The sequence below is a fragment of the Eretmochelys imbricata genome, chromosome 9, assembly GCF_965152235.1.
Source record: "Eretmochelys imbricata isolate rEreImb1 chromosome 9, rEreImb1.hap1, whole genome shotgun sequence".
NCBI lineage: Eukaryota > Metazoa > Chordata > Testudines > Cheloniidae > Eretmochelys > Eretmochelys imbricata.
The window spans coordinates 93,017,183-93,036,439 of record NC_135580.1 but is presented as its reverse complement, the minus strand read 5'-3'; the positions used below and the strand labels follow the sequence as shown (position 1 = coordinate 93,036,439).

General features: G+C 41.8%; 1 protein-coding gene across 1 annotated transcript; it reads left to right on the top strand.

Moving 5' to 3' along the window:
- Positions 1-694: 694 nt before the first annotated feature.
- LOC144270372 (uncharacterized) lies at positions 695-14,133 on the top strand. Its single transcript, XM_077826832.1, has 5 exons — positions 695-1,046; positions 3,488-3,601; positions 9,104-9,200; positions 13,102-13,244; positions 14,075-14,133. The coding sequence occupies exons 1-5, from the start codon at positions 971-973 to the stop codon at positions 14,131-14,133; spliced, it is 489 nt and encodes a 162-aa protein (XP_077682958.1). The 5' UTR covers positions 695-970.
- The last annotated feature ends 5,124 nt before the right edge of the window (positions 14,134-19,257 follow it).

Genomic DNA, 19,257 nt, shown 5'->3' with positions numbered 1-19,257 from the left:
TTAGCAGCTTCTCACTGGGTTTCCTTGATCACTCAAAAGAAAACCATTTTAAGGGGACTATCTGAATAAAATGCCATCTTACTTTTATATCCGTTTGTCCAACACCTTGCACAATGGTGTCCTGATCCCCTCAATTGGAACGCCTAGGTTTTACCACAATACAAATAATCATGATGAGCCTTTCATCCTCAGGATCCCAGCATGCTTTAAAAGCTTAATCTGTATGACAGTTGAAGAGAGAGTCATCAGCAGGGGAGAAAATAAGTTAACAGCCAGATCAATGTTGCGCAGCATCCTGCAGAGTAGTGGGGAGGGAAAATGTTGTCTAAAGATACCAGGTCAAACCAGCTGTTAAAGTGCCATGAGACCTTTCGTGACTAGGCAGGATGGACAGGGGCTCTGTTGTAATGCCTTCATCCAAAAGCCCTTCATACTCTGACAGGATCTCTATTGACCAAGCTTGGAAGGATGAAGAACTTAACTGGCTGAGCGATGACTAGAATCTCAAGACCCAAAGGCTTTGCTTTTTCAATCTTGGCCTCTTAACCTGGACTAACACTCTGAGGGAAGATTTTTAAAGATGACTAGAGATTGGGTTTATCTCAGTTTTAGACATCCACCCTGAGATTCCCTCAAAGGGGGAGTCTCTAAAAAAAAAAAAAAAAAAGTGCTGAATGCCCTGCCCTCCCTGTGAAAATCAGTCCCCTTTTAAGGTGTCTCACATTAAACACCCAAAATTTCAGATACCCCAAATCTCTAGTCACTTTTGAAAACCCCTGACCGTCACATTTTGGAAGTGCTTCGTTTGTTTCTTTGTTTCTTTAATGGAGGAAGATACAGTTCCTTCTACTGTGGCTCTCTGTCCAACTTCCTATGTTGTATTTTTACAAACCTACAAAAAGGAAAAATCCAGAAAGGCTTTTGAGTTATGGTGACTTAAATGCACGTATAACTCTGATTTGTTGCAGTAATGATGCAAATGGTGACTGGTACTCACTTTTGGGGGAACTGTGTGATTTTGGTGATGTCTCCTAGCATCTGTCCAAGTGAGTACTGCAAAAAGTATTTTAATAGAAGTAGCAAGTAATTTTACTATTGGGAAAGTAAGCTATTGTCTCATCGACGTTATTTTTGGCTGCAGTACGCCAAGTGCTATAGAAATTCCAGTGTTTCAAATTGCACAGGATGCTGCAGATTGATTTATGTTAAATTTAAAAAAAATATTTCTCTCCCCAAATTGTAGCCCATCTCTTTTGCCTGTCTGTCCAGGCTTTAGATAGGAAACAGCTGTCTGTTGTCTTCTACCAGGTATTGAATTTTATTCTTTTTTACCTTTTTTATAGATTTTTCTGCCATAAAGAAATAATTAGAGTGATCCCATTTGACAATCTGACTCAGCCTGTCAAAGGGTGAAATCAGGAGAGCCAGAAAGCCTGTTAAGTGACGTATTTGGGCCCTGTACAATGATAGCACGGAAGGCTTAAGGGGACTTATGGCAAGCCAAGTTGTCAGGCAATGGGTGCTATGAGTAGAAGCACACCCTGTAGTGTCAAACACGCATAACAGAACAATGCACACATGAGGGATCCACGCTCACATTTGACCCTTTGCTCTTCGGGATGTCACACCACAAATGCAGCACACTTTGCCTGCAGGGAGAGGAAGAGCCATTGGTTGCTCCGCTGTGAGTACTTTTCAGGAGTGATATTGAAAGGGTTCAGACACATCTGGAAGAGTCCGTTGCTCTAACATGAGGGGAAATTACTTTTTAATCACCTTCAACTCCTAATAGTCTAGGGAGAGTTTACATCCAGCCATGGATGCACACACTCAGAATCTCCATAGTACAAGCTGTGTTTGTGCATAGAGTCCTGCAAATCTGCAGATATCTGCTTTATATCCACAGCTATGGATGCAAATACAGATATCCACAGACCATTTTAACGGATGCAGATCCAGATTTTAAGTCTAGAGCCCTGCAAATCTTCAATACCCTGTGGATCATTTTTGCGGATCAGATACAGATATAAATTTTTCAACCGTGCAGGGATCTATTTGTGTGCAGGGTAGTTGCAGCTTCGTAGCTCTCTGTTCTTAGTATGGAGCCACATGCATATTCCTTTAATAGGCTTGGATTGTTCTCCATAAGAAGGGGAAACCTGGGCTCGACCAGGTTCATCAGCAGTATAATCAGTTGCCCCTGCCACTTGATTACAGGAGTAACCCCATAAGCTGATAGCAATAGTAGGATCTTATTCTCTTATATGGCCTAGCCTCTGGAGGGGAACGTGTAATTTCACAGTTTTTCCAAGAAATGGCCACAAATTTTATTGAAAAGTAAGATGACTGCTAGCCAACCAACATTTCCGCAATATCTGCCACTAATATCTCAGCTATGAGATGCTGGAACTCAGCCTTGTGTTGACTCATGAGTCCTGGTGATTCATTACATTTTGCTCTCAGGTTTCACCACCTCTCCTTTTAATCCATCTGTTGATATTGCCTCAGCGGTATTGTGTAATGAATTTCTTCATTTTCAATTATTATCTTTGTTGTACCAAGAAAGAGGATTGTCTTGTGGTTAAGACACTGGGCTGAGACATAGGCAGTCTGGATTCAACCCCTGCCTTTGCCACAGATTTCCTGTGTGGCCTTGGCAATCTCTCTGTGCTTCATTTCACCACTTGCCAAATATGGATAGTGATGATACTTCCTTTCCCCTACCTTTGGGCTGGTCTACACTACAGCTGTAAGTTGACCTTAGTTACGCTACTTCAGTTACGTAAGTTACGTAACTGACATCGACATAACTTAGGTAGACTTCGGTGTCTACACTGCACTGTGTCAATGGGAGATGCGTTCCTGCCAACTTACCTTACGCTTCTCGGGGAGTTGGAGTGCAGAAGTCAACAGGAGAGTGCTCTGCCATCAGCTTAGCAGGTCCTCATCAGACCCTCTAAATCGACACCGCTGCATCGATTGCAGCAGTGTCGAGCTAGACGTAAGTATAGACATGGCTATTAAGTTTGACCTCTGTGGGGCAGAGACTGGTTCTTATGGTTGTTGGTACAGTGTACAATGAGATTCTGATCTCAGGTGAGACCTTAAAGGGCTGCTATTATATAAATAATGAAAAGGAAATACATCTACTGTTATATGGTGCAGGTTTTAAGTAATCTACAGCTTGTGTATGAACAGTAATGCTTTAGATCTTGACAATTTCTGATGGAAAGTGTTCTTTGGTATAATTTAAATTATACAAAGCTATAGTTCTTTGTTCATCTTGCTTCATGAAGCAAATTGAAGTAATATAATTGAATAGAGCCAAAAAAGACACTTATACTTAACCCTGCTAGCTATCAGTCGGCACAATTCATAATGACTATAAATGCCTTTGTAATAAAAGATAATCAGTATGAAAATGTCATTGCATGTAATTAATTATGTATATATTGATAGTAATGAGCTAATCGTTATGAGCTTTCAGGTTTTGCTTCACCACTTCAGGATGTTGTAAAAAGAAGTGAAGTGGCACCCAACAAACCTAAAACGAAGCTAGAAGATATATCGGAAGCTCTATTAAATTTCTTCAATCCAGGGAGTAAGTGTTGCTGTGATCATTGTATTGTATTCTTTTTTTTTTTTCCGTGCATTCAATGTATTTGAAACATTCAACCCAATCGGTAAAATCTTGTTACAATGTCATTTAGCAGGTTCTATTAGAAGTGGCATTATAGCCATGTGACATTATATCTACATTTGGAACATAGATTTGCTTTCATTGTTGCATGATTATTGCCTGCTGTAAGGTCCTTCACTCTAATGACATGTTATAGACATGTTCGCAGTGTTATATTCATGCCATGTAACACTGGACACTAGCAAAGCAGTGCATGAAAGGAAGTAGTTGATGTGATTTGTCCATAAATATTGCTGTAGACATTGACCACATGATACTTGATGCTAAAAGTCTTCACTCACCCAGTGCTCCTTTGATTTCAATATGGGACTTTCAGATGTTCAAGGACTGCAAGAGTAGTTCCCTAATGAGATCTGAGAGCAATAAGGAAAAGGGAAACCGTTATGGGCAGCACTATAGGTATGCAGATCCTCAACTGGTGTCAATCTGCATAACCTCACTGAAAGTCATTGGCGCTACACCAATTTATACCACCTGAAGATCTAGCCCCATAGACATAACAGAGTAACTGATTTAAATGCCTGATCCTGTATTACTTAACGGAACTGGCCATTTACTTCAATGGGTACAGGATCAAGGATGCAATAAAAGTGAATTTAGCAGGATCTATATGATGTCCCACAATTGCTGTGTAAGTGCCTGACAAGGGAAGATACGTAGTCGTAGTTTTACTGAATGCCCTGTTCTCCCCACGCCCCCCCTTTAATAATTTCTAATGTTCATATTTGTATCTAAGTCTTTTATGTGAAAGTATATATGCTTTGTTTGGGAAATACAGTTACTTTCTTGAACACTGCAAATACCCGTTTTACTGAAAAGTAAATTGCACATAACATGTTGGAGATGTCCCATTATTCATAAATATTTTATACATTTAGACCTTTATGCAGAGTTTCTGAAAAAATTAGGTATTAAACAGCAAATTTTAAATATATTTCAAACGTACTGTAGCCATCTGGATGATATTTTCTTAGGTTTTTGTCCATGCTGGCTGAAAATGACTTCCCAGTAGGTGCATACCATTAAGTACCAGGCAAAGAGATATATAGGTAGCTGCAGCATACCGTGTTGTCGGTCTTTCAGAAAACCATATACTAGAATGAAAACTTATGAGGGTTTTTGTGTTGCATTTTCTTTATGAGCAGATCTCTGCTCAGAAAGCTAAATCTCCTTTTCTAGTTATTTTTTAAAACTTTAAAAATTAGAAGCACATGACACTGTGCGATTTAGATTATACTTAAATATATTAGGGTTTCTGTTCCTAAAACATCAGCAGTTCTTTCAAGGTGTCTTAGGTTATATGATCGAAGCTTCCTTTGAGCTTTAGTTGTTGTTGTTTTATTTATATATTTTATTTTATTTTATTTATTACCACCACAGCGCCTAGGCATCCTAATCATGGGCCAGGACCCCAATGTGCTAGGTGCTGTACAAATACATAACAGAGATGATACCTGCCCCTAAGAAGTTTATAATCTAATATGGAGTGATTGTTCCATATCCAAAAATTGATTATACCATTCCCTTGAATGTGTTCCCCATGAAAACATGCTGAATATATATAATAATTATCATAATATTATAAAATATACAACTGTATAATTATTGAATAAAATTATAATTATGTAATTATTTGATTGAGATTTGTTCTGAGAACTGAAACATCATGCTTTATTTAATTTTTGAAAGCTTGTCGGCCCAAAGAAGATCAAACAGTAGTTGCTTGCCAAGCAGGAGAGAATATTAACAAGACTACTTGTCTGAAAAATAGGTGTTGTCATTCTTCCAAAAAAAGCAGTCAGCTGAAGTGCTTTTCCCCACTCAAAGACAGTAAGTTAGTCCTGTGAATTGTTGCAGAATTCTCTTAGCCAAATGCATCATCGGCTCAGATTCTGTGTTCTTCTGTTTATTACCCTAACTTTTCAGTGTACCACTCTGACAGGTAAGCTATAGCTTGTTGTCCTGGTTGCATATAATGTAATAAAGGGGTCAGATCATGTAGAAAATGTAGAAAAAATCCAAAATATTTAATAAATTTCACTTGCTATTCTGTTGTTTAACAGTGTCATTAAAACTGCAATTAATCATGATTAATTTTTTGAGCTAATCGCGTGAGTTAATTGCGATTAATTGACAACCCTAATGGATATGGGTTTATATCCAGGGCACTGTCAAAGACAAGATACTAGACTAGAGTGGTTCTGGGAGATTTGCCATTGACTTCAGTGGGAACAGGATCAAGCCCTAAGAAAACTCTGAAAAAGTTAGACATCAATATTACAATGGAAGGTAATTTCTAGTTGAGGTGGGCCAGACTTTACAGCTCATGTAAACTAGCATATCTCCATTGACTTGAATGCTGCTACACCAATTTATGTGAGCTGAAGACCATCACCATGTTCCCATTACGCCACTGGCATTTAGGCCAGTGATGAAACTCCTCCACTCCTGTCTTTTTCTGGCAAGTCTTTCAATAGTTCCTCAGCTGTGCCCCAGGTTTTTCAGCTCGGCTTCCACAGCTCTTTGCCATGTTGTGTTCGGGCGGTCTCATTTTTGCTTGCCTTCAGGTTTCCATCTTCTTGCTACTCTGGTGGGGGAATCAGTTTCCATCCGAAGCACATGGCCAATCCATCTCCAGTGCCTCCTGGCAATGATGTTGCTCATATCTTGTTGGCTGCACTGTGTCAATAGATCTTCGTTTGAGATTGTTCTGGGCCAAAAGATACAGAGGATTTTTCTGAGGCAGGTTGTATGGAATGAAGACAGTTTGGACGTGTCATACTTTTTCATGCCCAAGCATTCTGCTCTCTAAAGTAGTGCTGAAAGTACATAGCTATGATAAATCTTGAATTTGGTTTTGGTGTTGTATTTTGATGATTTCCAGACTGTATTTAAGCTCCTGAAGGTGGTCCTGGCTTTACTGATTCTGTTTTGGCTGTCCTGACTTGTTCTGCTGTCGTGGCAGATGGTGCTGCCAAATATGTGAATGTTTCTGCATTGGTGAGAACATAATCCTCTATCCGTACTGGTGATGGTTAGGCAATATTAAAGGTCAAATCATCTGTCTTTTTGCAGTTGATTTTCAGTCCAATTTGCTGGCTGAATGCATTGAGTTGAGTTGTTTTTTCTTGTATGTGGTGTTGAGTATGTGATAGGAGAGTGAGATCATCTGCGAAGTCCAGATCTTCAAGCGATGAAAAAGGTGTCCATTTAATGCCTTTTGGCACGTCCTCTGTTGTACGCCACATTACCCAGTTAACTTCAAAACTGAGCTTGCTGTGATCAACACTGCATGTTGGAATAGAAGCTTTTAATAATGTTGATTATACAGAGAGGAATTCCATATGCCCACAGAATGCGCCATAGCCTGGTCCTGTGAATGCTATCAAAAGCCTTCTCAAAGTCTATGAAATTTATGTAGAGTTGCCGTTGCCATTCTAAGCATTGTCCTATTGTTTCGTAGAGTGAAGATCTGTTCTGTGCATCCACACACACCCTTTCCAAAAACTGGCTTGCTCTCTTCTGAGAATGCTATCGATTGCCTCTGATATACGCTGGACTATGATCTTGCACAATATTTTGCTTGGCACAGATAAAAGTGTGATGATATGCCAGTTATTTCAATCACTGAGAGTTCCTTTCTTTATCTTCACGATAACCCCATTGGTCCACTCACCTGGCACTTTTTCCCTTTCCCAGACTGAGGTGAATAGAGGGGCCAGGATAGATGCGGCTAACTCAGGATTTACCTTGAACAATTCTGCATGCTAGTTATCCTTGCCAGGAGCTTTCCCATTTTTTAAGGATTTGATGGATTGAATGATGTCTTCCTTAGTGGGGGTGTCTGTATTGTTATGAAGATCTGGCCTCATATTTCCATGAAATCCCAAAGAAATATTCATAAGTTAATTCAGTTTCCATTTATTTGAGCACACAGCACTAATAATGGAAACAACAAACCAAAGTAAGATCACATTCTGATATCTTTACTCCAGTTTAGTACCATCTTATTCCAGGAGTGATTCCACTGGCTTGAGGGGGAACTATTCACAGAGTAAGGTACTATTCAGTGTGAGTCAAGCTACCAGCATCTGTAAATTAGTGAGAGGCATGACTCAGTCATAAAGTCTTTAATAATATTCAGTCTATGATTTGGCTATGTTATATGTAAAAAGACCGGTCGCCATAGTGGAGACAAAAGATATACAGTGAATTACAGCTCTCTACTTCAGTTCCAGGACATGCACGGAAATGAACATTAACATTAAATATGCTTATTTAGCAGCAACTGCTTGATTCCTCATTTAATTTAAGCTTTTATTGTTTGGAGGTAAGCATCAAGGGCCTAATATTTTACCTAGTTACCTAGTTGTAAATTCATTGGCTCTGTGAATACTCCAGGGTGTAAAACACATGTCCAAAGAAAACACACACACTTATGGCCCTGGAAACACATGCTGTGTGCATCATAACTGCAGGGATCAATCTGTTGACAAAAGGCAAACACTTAACAGACATTAGACTCAGGGCACTCACATTTCTGTAGGGGACTCAAGGGCTTGATCTTGGGAGTTTTGCTGTTGACTTTAATGGGAACAGGCTCAGGCCTTAAGAAAATGTTGCAAAAGCTGGGGCTTGGGGGTCGGGACCCTTCAGGGGGTTGCAAGCTGTCAGCCTCCACCTCAAACCCCGCTTTGCATCCAGCACTTATAATAATGTTAAATATTTAAAAAAGTTTTTAATTTTATAAAGGGGGGCGCGCACTCAGAGGTTTGCTATGCGAAAGGGGGTCACCAGTGCAAAAGTTTGAGAACTACTGAGCTAGAGACATCAATACTGCAACAGTGAAAGGTCATTTCTAGCAGAGATGGCCAGAGGTGCTGGAACTAAGGGTCCTGGGGGTGCTGCCGCACACTCTGGCTTGAAGTGGTTTCCATTATATGCAGAGTTTACAGCTTGATTCAATGGCTCTCAGCAGCCCTACTACAAAAATTGTTCCAGCACCTCTGGAGGTGGTTCTGAACTGGAACAGCAGCCTAAATTTTCATGACTGGCTGGTGATTTTATGTGTTTTAATTTTTGGGGTGCCCAATTTGAAATACCTTTAGAGGAGCCTCATTTTTAGGCTCTAGGCATACATAATCAAAAGTTACTTCTAAAAAACTGAGGCTTCCCTCTGAACCCATCACATATCTGTGATGTTTGGATTCAGATCAGATTCCAGATTTGATCTTTTTAATCTGGACTCATTTCTAACATCTGCTTATTTTGCTCACATAACAGGACTAGTTAAACACATCTGGTTTTCTTAGATGTTGTTTTCTCAATTGCATCAGTCAAGTATGCTTGAATCTAGCTCTCTAGATCACACATAATTAACATATACTTCTATTGAACCAACAGGACTTCAGCTGACACTGCGACTGTTTGCACTTGGAATAGGAGGAATGATTATTTTGGGGTGTCTGCCATTTTTCTGCTGTACATATTTACAGGGAAGGTAAGAAAATATTGTGACACTGATCTAAACACATATCACACTACCGCAGTAACTTGGAAGTGTGGACTGTAGACTTGTTTAAAGCCATTAAGGGGGAAGAGGGCAGAAAGCAGTCAAGTCTATTGTATAAACATAAAAAAAAAAGGTTTTATTTTAAAACCCCCCGTAAAAAGTAAAAATAATTTGACTTGGAAAAAGTTCTGGCCCAGCAGAAGTGAGAGCACGGCAAGGGGAGTGCTTCTGGGACACATGCAGGGCTGGGAGTGAGTGGGGAGCGACCCACCTAGGCCCTTCCCAGTACCCCATTGTTTTAACCATTAAAAGAAATTTGCCAGATTTTCTGTTTGCCGGAAGCTGGGAATGGGCGACAGGGGATGGATCACTTGATGATTACCTGTACTGTTCATTCCCTCTGGGGCACCTGGCATTGGCCACTGTTGGAAGACAGGATTCTGGGCTAGATGGACCTTTGGTCTCACCCAGTATGGCCATTCTTGTGTTATTTCCCCCATTATCCTCCCCTAACCCAGAGTAAAAGGGCACCAACAAGTACAATTCATGAACGCAAAGCTGACAAACAAGAAGTAGAACAAACCACATGACCACTTTGGGCCAGATTCACAAAGATCCGTAGGCACCTAACTTCCATGGAAATCAATGGAGTTAAGTGCCTAAATAATTTTGCCAATCTGGGTCTTAGTCTGGCAGTGTCTCAGTTATTTACAGGGGAAGCTGCAGTGCAGCAGCTGGGGTGAGGGCATGAATAGCAGCCCTGGTAACCCACCCAGCTCTTGCCCAACCCAACATTTGCCCAACCCAACATGGGCTGGTGTCTAGATGGTGGTTCACCATGGTGTCCACTAGCAGGTATCCTAGATCCAGAGAAAACTCAGAAACAGCAGTGAAAGCAGGGGGAGGGGAAATATTCCCCCAGTGATAAGAGCAATTGATCGTTCTTTGTAATATAAGGGTAAGTGGAAGGAAACAAGAAAACAGCTCCATATTTGCGCCATCTCTCCTCACCGGTAGAGGGAGGGCAAAACTTTTTCTTTCACCTCAATCTTAGAGGACAGTTCTGCAAAATGGTGAAGTTATTTAAGGTAGAAAAATGGCTTTTGCACAGGTAGTGACATGCAACTGTGAATCAGGAATGTATGAAACATTAAGTGAATGTTATGCAAACGGTTTACAATATTGATATTATGGTGCCGTTCGGAATATATATGCTGTTATGGTAATGGGGAAAGATTTATTCGCCTAAGGTGGACATTCATATTGAATGGATAACACTTCATATAACACGTATAGCTCAGTTAAGGTGCCAGAACTGCCTTTTTTTTTCTTAAGAATGTTTTCCAAGTGTGCAATTTGCTGTACTGAAAAGATAACAGGAGGCTGTGTGTGGGCATGCATACACACACTCCCGCTAATGCTGCGGCTTGCCAGATGGCTATTTGCTGGAGAGTTCCACATTTAGACAAATCCTGCTGTGCCAATTGCTACATTACAACTTACACTATGCTCAACAGCTGATGTTCAGAATGCAGAGAGCTACACTGAGCTGTCGGTGTCTCTGGAACCAGGAGGCGAAAAATTAGCATAAAATGATCTTCAAAAAATTGCTTGAAAATGAATTAATGTTTGTTCTTTTTGAGAGAACTCGCGTTAAAGTTTAAATGCTCATTTTTGTGGTTTTTTCATTACACAGTTTAACTAGGAATAGTGCTCTTTTGCTAAGAGGGCTTTTGTAATCTGGTGATTAACCAGATGCTAAATAGTTTTTATTTTCAGCATCATATATTGGAATTCTAGGAAAGAAGCAAACCTATAATGTAGTAACTTTGATAGAGTTTTGGTAGTTTAAGAAGGCTGCTGATAGAGGAGGGGGCCTTGACAAACATTCTTCTAATGGGCCATACCTTGGTATCTGGGAGGAATTTCTGACGGCTGCATCAGCATCCCAGAGACATGGCAGAACAGTTGACAGTGGAGTCCTGCATGCAACATTAACGTTGTTTGTAATGTAGCTGGTGGGGTGGGAGTTATAATTACGTTCTAGAGCTACAAAAAATTGGCTTCCGTGATGGCTGGCAAAACTCTTGGAGCATCGGGCCATGGATTCACCAGAAACACCAGGCTTCTCCTAGGCCTGCCTCAAACCTCCCAATAAAAGATTACGTAGAGAGCTTCTGCAGAGTTGAGCTCCTCATCAGCTGCCACGAATTATGCCATTTTGCACAGCAGCACTTGCACCAGTTCTGTATCTAGGGACCTCCACATCTACAGGCAGAAGGGTGGGGCGGGATTTCTTTATATGCACTCTAGCCTTCACCTCTGGTCCAGTTCTAGCTCAGGTCACCAATTTTCTGGTTGTCTTCCTAGTTCTAGACATATCTCCAGATCACCATACACTTGGGCATAGTTAGAAATGATTGGTTGTCTACTCAGGAGATGCCCCAGCACTTGGATAGCTAAAGTACTTGCCGAGCTCCAACCCGCAGTATGCCTCATTCTAGTCAATGCTATAATTAGTCACTACAGTCAATGGGTTTTTGTTCTTCATACTTCCTCACTAATGGTCTCTCTCTCTCTCTGCCTTCTGTCATGTGGGAAATTTGAGCTACACAGGATACACTTCTGTTATTTCTCCCCTACCTTTTCCTTTCTATTCTGTTGTCCCTCTCCTGGGCTTTTTTTGATGTTCCCATCCCCATTTCACATAATTTTTCCTTTCCTTGAGTTCTGGTTCTTGTACCATGCCCATCACCATGGTATCTGAGCTTCTCTCTTTCATAGCCCTGGTGTTTCCTCTTCTGGCTTACCCGTCCCACCTCCTGCCAGGATAAGTGGGAAAGGTGACCTACTGGGCAGATGCTTGAAAAATACATGGATAGTCTACAGCTGAGTCCTACTGGTATAGATCTTTATTGAGCACCTTTCATTTCGTACTTCAGAATTCCTAAAGGGGTGCTGTAAGATAGGGTTTGGTGTTTTGTAGCTATGCAAGAACTTGCTGGCCATATTTGCCGTACTAGAATCATTGATTGACACTGGGGATGGTTGAGCCTCATGGAGGTCGTAATTTTGCAAATCGCATGAACTATCTTTGGTAATTCCCAAAAGTAGCTCCAGGTTGAGAATCTCCCCCACCCCTATGCAATATCCATGTTTTATCAAGGGTGATCAAATACAAAACTAAATTTAGCTAAAAGGGAAACCTATGCTGTGGGTTAAGGATAGAAGAATACCAAAATGCTATTCTAACACCAGAGGGCCAGATCCTCAGGACTGGTCTAAGTCGCACTGGCTACAGCAGCCCCACAGGTCATTCCAGCAACCAGGGACTGTTGGAGTGCAATTCCATGGTTGTTTCCTTGGCCATGTGATCTACCCAAGGGGGATCCCAGATGGCCATTTAAACAGATTTAATGGGACCAAGGATTTGATCAACAGTATCTACATTTTCATTAGATTTTTTTTTGCTTTCTTCCTCTTCGCTTCCATTGTTCAGTCTCTCCTAATTAAAATATGAAGCCAATAAATTTGAGTGAACCATCTGAACTCACATTGTTCTAGCTGGTTCAAAATTATGCAAAATAAATAGACGATCTCTAGTTCAAAGATATGATAACTAAAGTAGTTGATGCAAATGGATTTTAGAGAAGACTGGGAAGGAGGTGTGGAATATATGGTGAAAAAGCAGAGAAGGCCTTGGAAGAAAACCTCAGAGATGGCAAAGCCTTTGTCCGGGTGCTTTTCCTTGCCTGAAACTCCTTTAACTTCTAGGGCTGAAATTCTGGCCCTACTCAGGTCAATGCCAGTTAGGATTTCACCCTAGGTCTTGTGATCTTTCCTCCTTTGTATAGGACTCAATTTCAGTTGCAGTTTTAATGTGTTGCAGTAAGTGTGCCAACCCTTTGCTAAGAGCAAACAAAGAAGTTGAGCAAATTGTGCAGAAGCAAACAGATAGGAGTGAAAACATTGGTGGCTATTTACTGGATTTACTTAGAGAAGATGCTAAGGACCACAAGCGCAAGAAGAAAGGTAGGGATTTGATTTAAAAGTTAATCTAAACTGTTAATTGTTAGAGTATTACCTCGGTGTTTCAGTTAGTGTTGTTGCCTTAGTGCCTATTCCGTAACTGTATAGTAATAAACACTGGCAGCCAGCCTCTAGACCAATAAACTGTGCCAACAGGCCCAATTTATTCCGTATCACCCCAATTTTTTGGCATGGGAGAAGTAGGGGATCTGCATGGTGAAAAGGAAAAATCCTTTCCTCTTCCCTAGGATGAAGAATGAGTCTCACCATGGCCAATACTGCAGCCCTGAGTTTGCAATAGCCCCCACTGCTCCTTCAGGTGCATCTGTGCACTGGTGGATCCACTGGCCCTGCCCCCTCTCTCCTCCCAGTCAGCCCCAGCTCTGCAAAAACTCTCGTGCTGGGTGCATGGAGGAACCAACCAAAGAGTCGGGTTAACCTGCTCACAGGAGGTGAGGATCCATTGCAAAGACCTGATAAATCCTATCCTGCCACGCCAGCATGGAGAAGGATGGGCAGGATTTAACTCTGTGGTCTCTGCATGATCCTTTAGGGTCAGATTCTGCCACCCTATCTTGCACGGAGGAGCACTTTACTTCACAAGTAGCCTCATTGAAATGAATGGGACTGATGGTGGAGTAAAGCGCTGCTCCCACTGTGTGAGGATACCATAATCTGGCCCATAATAAGTAACATTTAACAGTGGAGTGAAAAGGGCCATGAGTCAATGATAAAACCTGAAAGCAAGAGCATTAGTTTAGAGCAAAGGAGATTTTAAACACTACCCTAACTCTGCCTTTACACTGTGTTTGGTATTTCTTTTTCCTTTATAGAGAAAATGTCAGCTGATCTTGAACAGCCTGGGCAAGACAAGGATGCCAGTGTAACCTGAGTGTATGTCAGAAAACAAGTTGTGTTTTGTTAGTGTCAACATCTTGTGATAACTGATGCTGAGTTTTTGCACCAGAAATTCTTAATATTTGATAAACTTACAGCTTTATCAGCTTCTCCACCTCCATTTCATTTAAATATCTCCTGGGAGGAGCACCGTCATTGCTAAGCAGGCTTACGCTACTGGGGCCAGTTCCTCAGTCAGTGTTAGTCCTCCACTAGTAAGATAGTAGAGTCCTCTGAACTGTAATACCCCTGAGCAAGGCAAGTAAGAGCTCCAACGAAGAGAAGAGATCAGTTAAATTTAGAAGTGATGGTTGCCATTCACTACATTTGTTGCCAGAGTGACATCCCAGTTAAAGTCCTCTGATTAAATGGGAGGTATGTGATTATAATGCCAGCAGTTTACACTTTCATAGCCAGCTAAATTCACTATCCTTTACTGGAAAGTATAAAATCTACATGTAAAATTTCCCTGAAATCAGGAGATTTAGGAGGACAAATTAGCTGCTGTGGCCTGGGTTTCAGACTAGCATAATTAATTAATTAAGCCCCGTGTATCCTGAGGGGCAGTTATTGCTAGATGTCCAAGTGTAATAGTTGGAACAAGCTTCTGTTGTGTCTGACATTTTTTCTTAACATTTCACCTCCAGTAGTGGTAGCAGTGGCCTGGTCACTTAAATCACTGTGTCTCAGGAGCTTTGCCGACCCTAGTGAATTGTGCTATTAGAAGTTGAACTGATGTGATTAAGCCAGTGTGAGTAGCTGTGATGCAGTGCACAAGCCACCCTACTTCAGGTGCAGTTCTCGCCTGTGTCCGCACGCAGCACTCGAATCCGTTGATGCAATTGCACAGTCACCTGGGTTCTTATCCAATGGATTCTGACAGAGCTCCTTAAAGCACTGAATTTTGGAAAGTCATGCACTGTGTTCTGACATCCTAAAGGATTTGTGGAAGGAAGTCCCTTAACTCTTGGAGAATTGCTGGCATTTGGGCAATTTATTCTGAAAAGGGAGCTCAGGCTGGGGTGATCAGAGCTCGCTCTCTGCTAAGTGAGCATATTTGGTGACTGAAGACCTTAAAGTTCAGCACAGATTGTCCAAGGAATTCCAAAGGCAACAGTGTAGAGCACGTGGGCAATCAGAGACCAAAATCAGTGGTTCATGGACTTCAAGCTACAGCTCTTGGATGCAGGCATTGCTCTCTCTGCCCCATGCTAGCCTGTTCCAGGCAGAGCAACACTTTGAGGCCATGACTACGACTCATGAACTGGTAGAACAAGTTGTTCTTAGGACTTGGAATGAGTAGCACTGACTGCAGAATTTCCAAGGCATGGGAGACATTTCTGTGCCTGTTTGAGGAACTTTCCACCACATTACAGCACCAGGCCACCAGAATGAGGACTCTGATCACAATGGAAATAAGCATGGTGATCACCCTGTGGAAACTGACTACCTTGGATGCTTACTGGACGCCAGTTGTGGGTTGGGAAGTTCATTGTTCAGGGTGTTGTGCTGAAGGTGTGCATGGCAAAACTTCAAATGCTGCTGGAGGTGTAATTAAGGTGACTGGAGGGTTTTGAACACTTAAGTTGCCCAAACTGTGCAGGTGACATTGAGAAATAACCCCGAGCCCATTCTGAGACAGCCATGTCAGTCCAAAGAAGATGGGAATATCAGTGATTACTGCTCCATGGTGATGCAATTGCACTGGTGGACCCTCATAACCATTTCTTGGAGATTTTCATCATTTGATGTGCGTAAAATGCCAGAATTTTGAAGAACTCAGCTCTTTTCAGGAGAGGACAGCGTGGGGCACTCTTCACGAGCCAGAGAATAACTATTAATGTGGTCTCTGCCCTTACTGTGATTCTGGGAGACTGCATACCTATTGAGTCCTTGGACTTGAAATCGTGCCATTATCACAGCAGTCGTGACAGACGGTGGGGCGGGGGAGTGAGAACCTGGATTTGTGCTGGAAATGGCCCACCTTGATTATCATACACGTTGTAAAGAGAGTGGTCACTTTGGATAAGCTATTACCAGCAGGAGAGTGGGGTGGGAGGAGGTATTGTTTCATGGTCTCTGTGTATATAATGTCTTCTGCAGTTTCCACAGTATGCATCTGATGAAGTGAGCTGTAGCTCATGAAAGCTTATGCTCAAATAAATTGGTTAGTCTCTAAGGTGCCGCAAGTACTCCTTTTCTTTTTGCGAATACAGACTAACACGGCTGTTACTCTGAAACCACTTTAACTGCAGAGGCAGCAGGTGGAAAATAGTTTGTGGGGGAGGATGGGGTGAGGGGGCATATGCATTTGGGTAGCTTATTGTAAGGAAGAGTAGCCTGCTGCAATGCAATGACAGTGCAATCAGTGACCTTGCTGCTGATTATGCACACCTACATGCAGGCCCTTTAGAACTTGATATTGCACCTACTGCCAGTACCAGGTGAGGGACCTTTGGCAGAGCTGCTTTAGGTATTAATTTTGCAAACAAACGAGCCAGCGATGCTTTTGATGTTGCGCAGGGGGATGACCGTGACTAGTGTTTGCATTTTAGAGCTGACTTCTGTATGGTGTATTTGCTGGTTCTAGATGTTGTTGTCATGAATTGTGATGTCTGGCAAAATGCATTTAGACTAAAACAAAGAAGAATTTCCTTGTCCATGAACTTAGGGGCACTGTCATTGCTGAAATATGCATGTGACAGATCAAATACATCCTGGTGGCTGCTGCTGATTATGGGATAGAGAGCTGTGCTTTGGAGAAAGTTAGGCTTTCATTTGGTGCACCATGATTTTGATCTGAAGAGTAATAAATTCCTTTTGGTTACGTATCATTGACAGTACGGCTGCTTTCAGTATCACATAACGTCTTGACAACGAGAGACGCTGATAAAATAACTTTATTTAACATCAGACAAGCAGTGTGGCTACAATAACTGTCTGGCAGCACCATACCCAAATGAATGGAAGCAAAAAATATAGGCCACTGGCAGATACTACAAGGAATGGAAACGTGGTACAGTTGGGCTTCTGTTCTCCCTGGTCTGACTATAGTCTGGTGTAGAGTGCATTAACTAGGAATGCAAGGAAAAGATGTGACAGCCCAACTTATGGAGCTGTCACATTAGTGAGGTACATGCTGGAGAACTTGTAAATGGCACATTGTCTGCATAAATTCTCTATTGCTCCTGCTGTCTCATCTCAGCCAAGATGAATGTATTCCCTCATGGCTTCAAAAGCTTCACCCGTCATGATGGGCCAGAAACATCTGAGTTGGAATTTTCAAAGCCAGGTAGGGAATTTAGCCTCACAGCTGCCACTGAACTTGAAAGCTGTGCAGCTAAATCCCCCAGTCAGCTTTGATTTCCCCCCCCCACCCCCCACAAAAAGTTATGTCTCTTCAGATTCTTCTAATCTACTCTATCACTCTCACCGTTATCTCTTCTTTATCTAGCTCTAGAAAGAAGTCAGTCCTCCTTCTTTACATTTTGGCTCTAAACCTCTGACTGCCAGAAGTTGGGACTGGATGACAGGATGGATCACTCGATAATTGCCCTATTCCGTTCATTCCCTCTGAAGTGTCTGGCAACGGCCACTGTTGGAAGACAGGAAACTGGGCTCGAGGGGCCATTAGTCTGACCCATCATGGCCATTTTTATGTTCTGATGGCCCTTAGATTTGTCAGGCTCTCGCAGCCTCTTGCATTGCAGGATGCCTGCTTACTTTTGGTGTGTTGATGGTTCACCATTTCCCACATGCACTGGCTGAATACCTCCTACTTTTATCAGAGTACAATTTGCAACAACCTTTCTAACAGTTCATGTTTTGGTCTTGTGAACTTACGAGAGGTAAAATGATTCCTGTAGATTTACAAGGGAATTTGTATTTAAACCTCCTTCCTCTCAAATACCTCATCTATGAGAGTCAAGTCATAGGGCTTGGCCATGCTTAAGTGACATCAACTTATCACAAGCTCAAAATCTTTGTTTGGAAGATTTTTTCCTCCCTGTTCACAACTTTGCTTTGTAATACAGGTGAGTTCCAACTCCTAGTAAATAGCAACACATTTTGAAAAAGACATTGAGGTTGCATGCCCCTTCAGGCTAATAAATACTATACTTGGTAGGAAGTATCTGCAGGCTCAAGCTCTTAGTAGTTCTCTTAATCATTCACGTTATTAGTATTATAATTCATTAGCTGTATTGTGATAGCACCTAGAAGCCCTAGTCATGGACCTGGACCCCATTGTGCTAGGCACTGTACAAACACCATGTTTCTCTGTCCCGTTCACATAGTTTAAGACTTTTTGCTACACATTGGCTCTAAAATGGTCCCTTGCTTTCTATCTGGGGAAGACTAACGTTCTCAAAAAGTGAATCACAAGTTTGGTTCTTTTGGCCACATTGGATCAGTAGTTATCCAATATTGTGCTCTAAGATTTGTTAAAATGTAATCAAATAATTGCTATCGGTACCAAAAATGCCATGGTGTCTGTCTCATTATCCAGGGTCAGCTCTGTCACTTGAATGTCACATTACAGAACATGAATTCACACCCACAACAGTGCAGACTCGTACTGAGAGATACTTAGATCAGCTGTTATGTCGCAAAAATTGTTCACCCACATTTGCTATCTATCCAGACTATCAAAAATTTAAAACTCTATTTTGTAAAGGTCATTTCTGTGAACATGGTAAACCTGTCTGGGCCTGATTCTGATCTTACTTATTACCCTAAGCCATCCTGGTATCCCTGAGTCTCCCTCTGTGCAACACAGAACTATTTGTAACAGTACCAGCCATTCTCCATGGGGTTGAACCGGCCTTGAACCCCTTTTTGCTCAGAGAAGGGGGTATGGCATAGGTTAGGAGGCAATCAAAGCATGCATATTGATTGGAAATGTTTTCTCCATCCCTCCAACACACACTTCCCCCCCCCTCCCCACACACACACCTCGGTGGTGGAATGTGACGGAAGCTGTAAAACATTGTGTGCACAGTTCCCCAAATACAATCGTGTGTCATCCTCAAGAACAGAGCTTCCATCAAGTGAATTTACAGGCATTAGAAAATGTTGTAGATGTTAAAATAATCAAGAGCCACAAGATGGCACTGTAGGA

Excerpts from the sequence above, each read along its gene's own strand:
- LOC144270372 (XM_077826832.1), top strand. The coding sequence starts at position 971 with ATGATGCAAATGGTGACTGGTACTCACTTTTGGGGGAACTGTGTGATT. Across the intron at positions 1,047-3,487 it reads GTCTCCTAGCATCTGTCCAA|GTTTTGCTTCACCACTTCAG; the intron begins GTGAGTACTGCA and ends ATGAGCTTTCAG. Across the intron at positions 9,201-13,101 it reads TGTACATATTTACAGGGAAG|TAAGTGTGCCAACCCTTTGC; the intron begins GTAAGAAAATAT and ends AATGTGTTGCAG.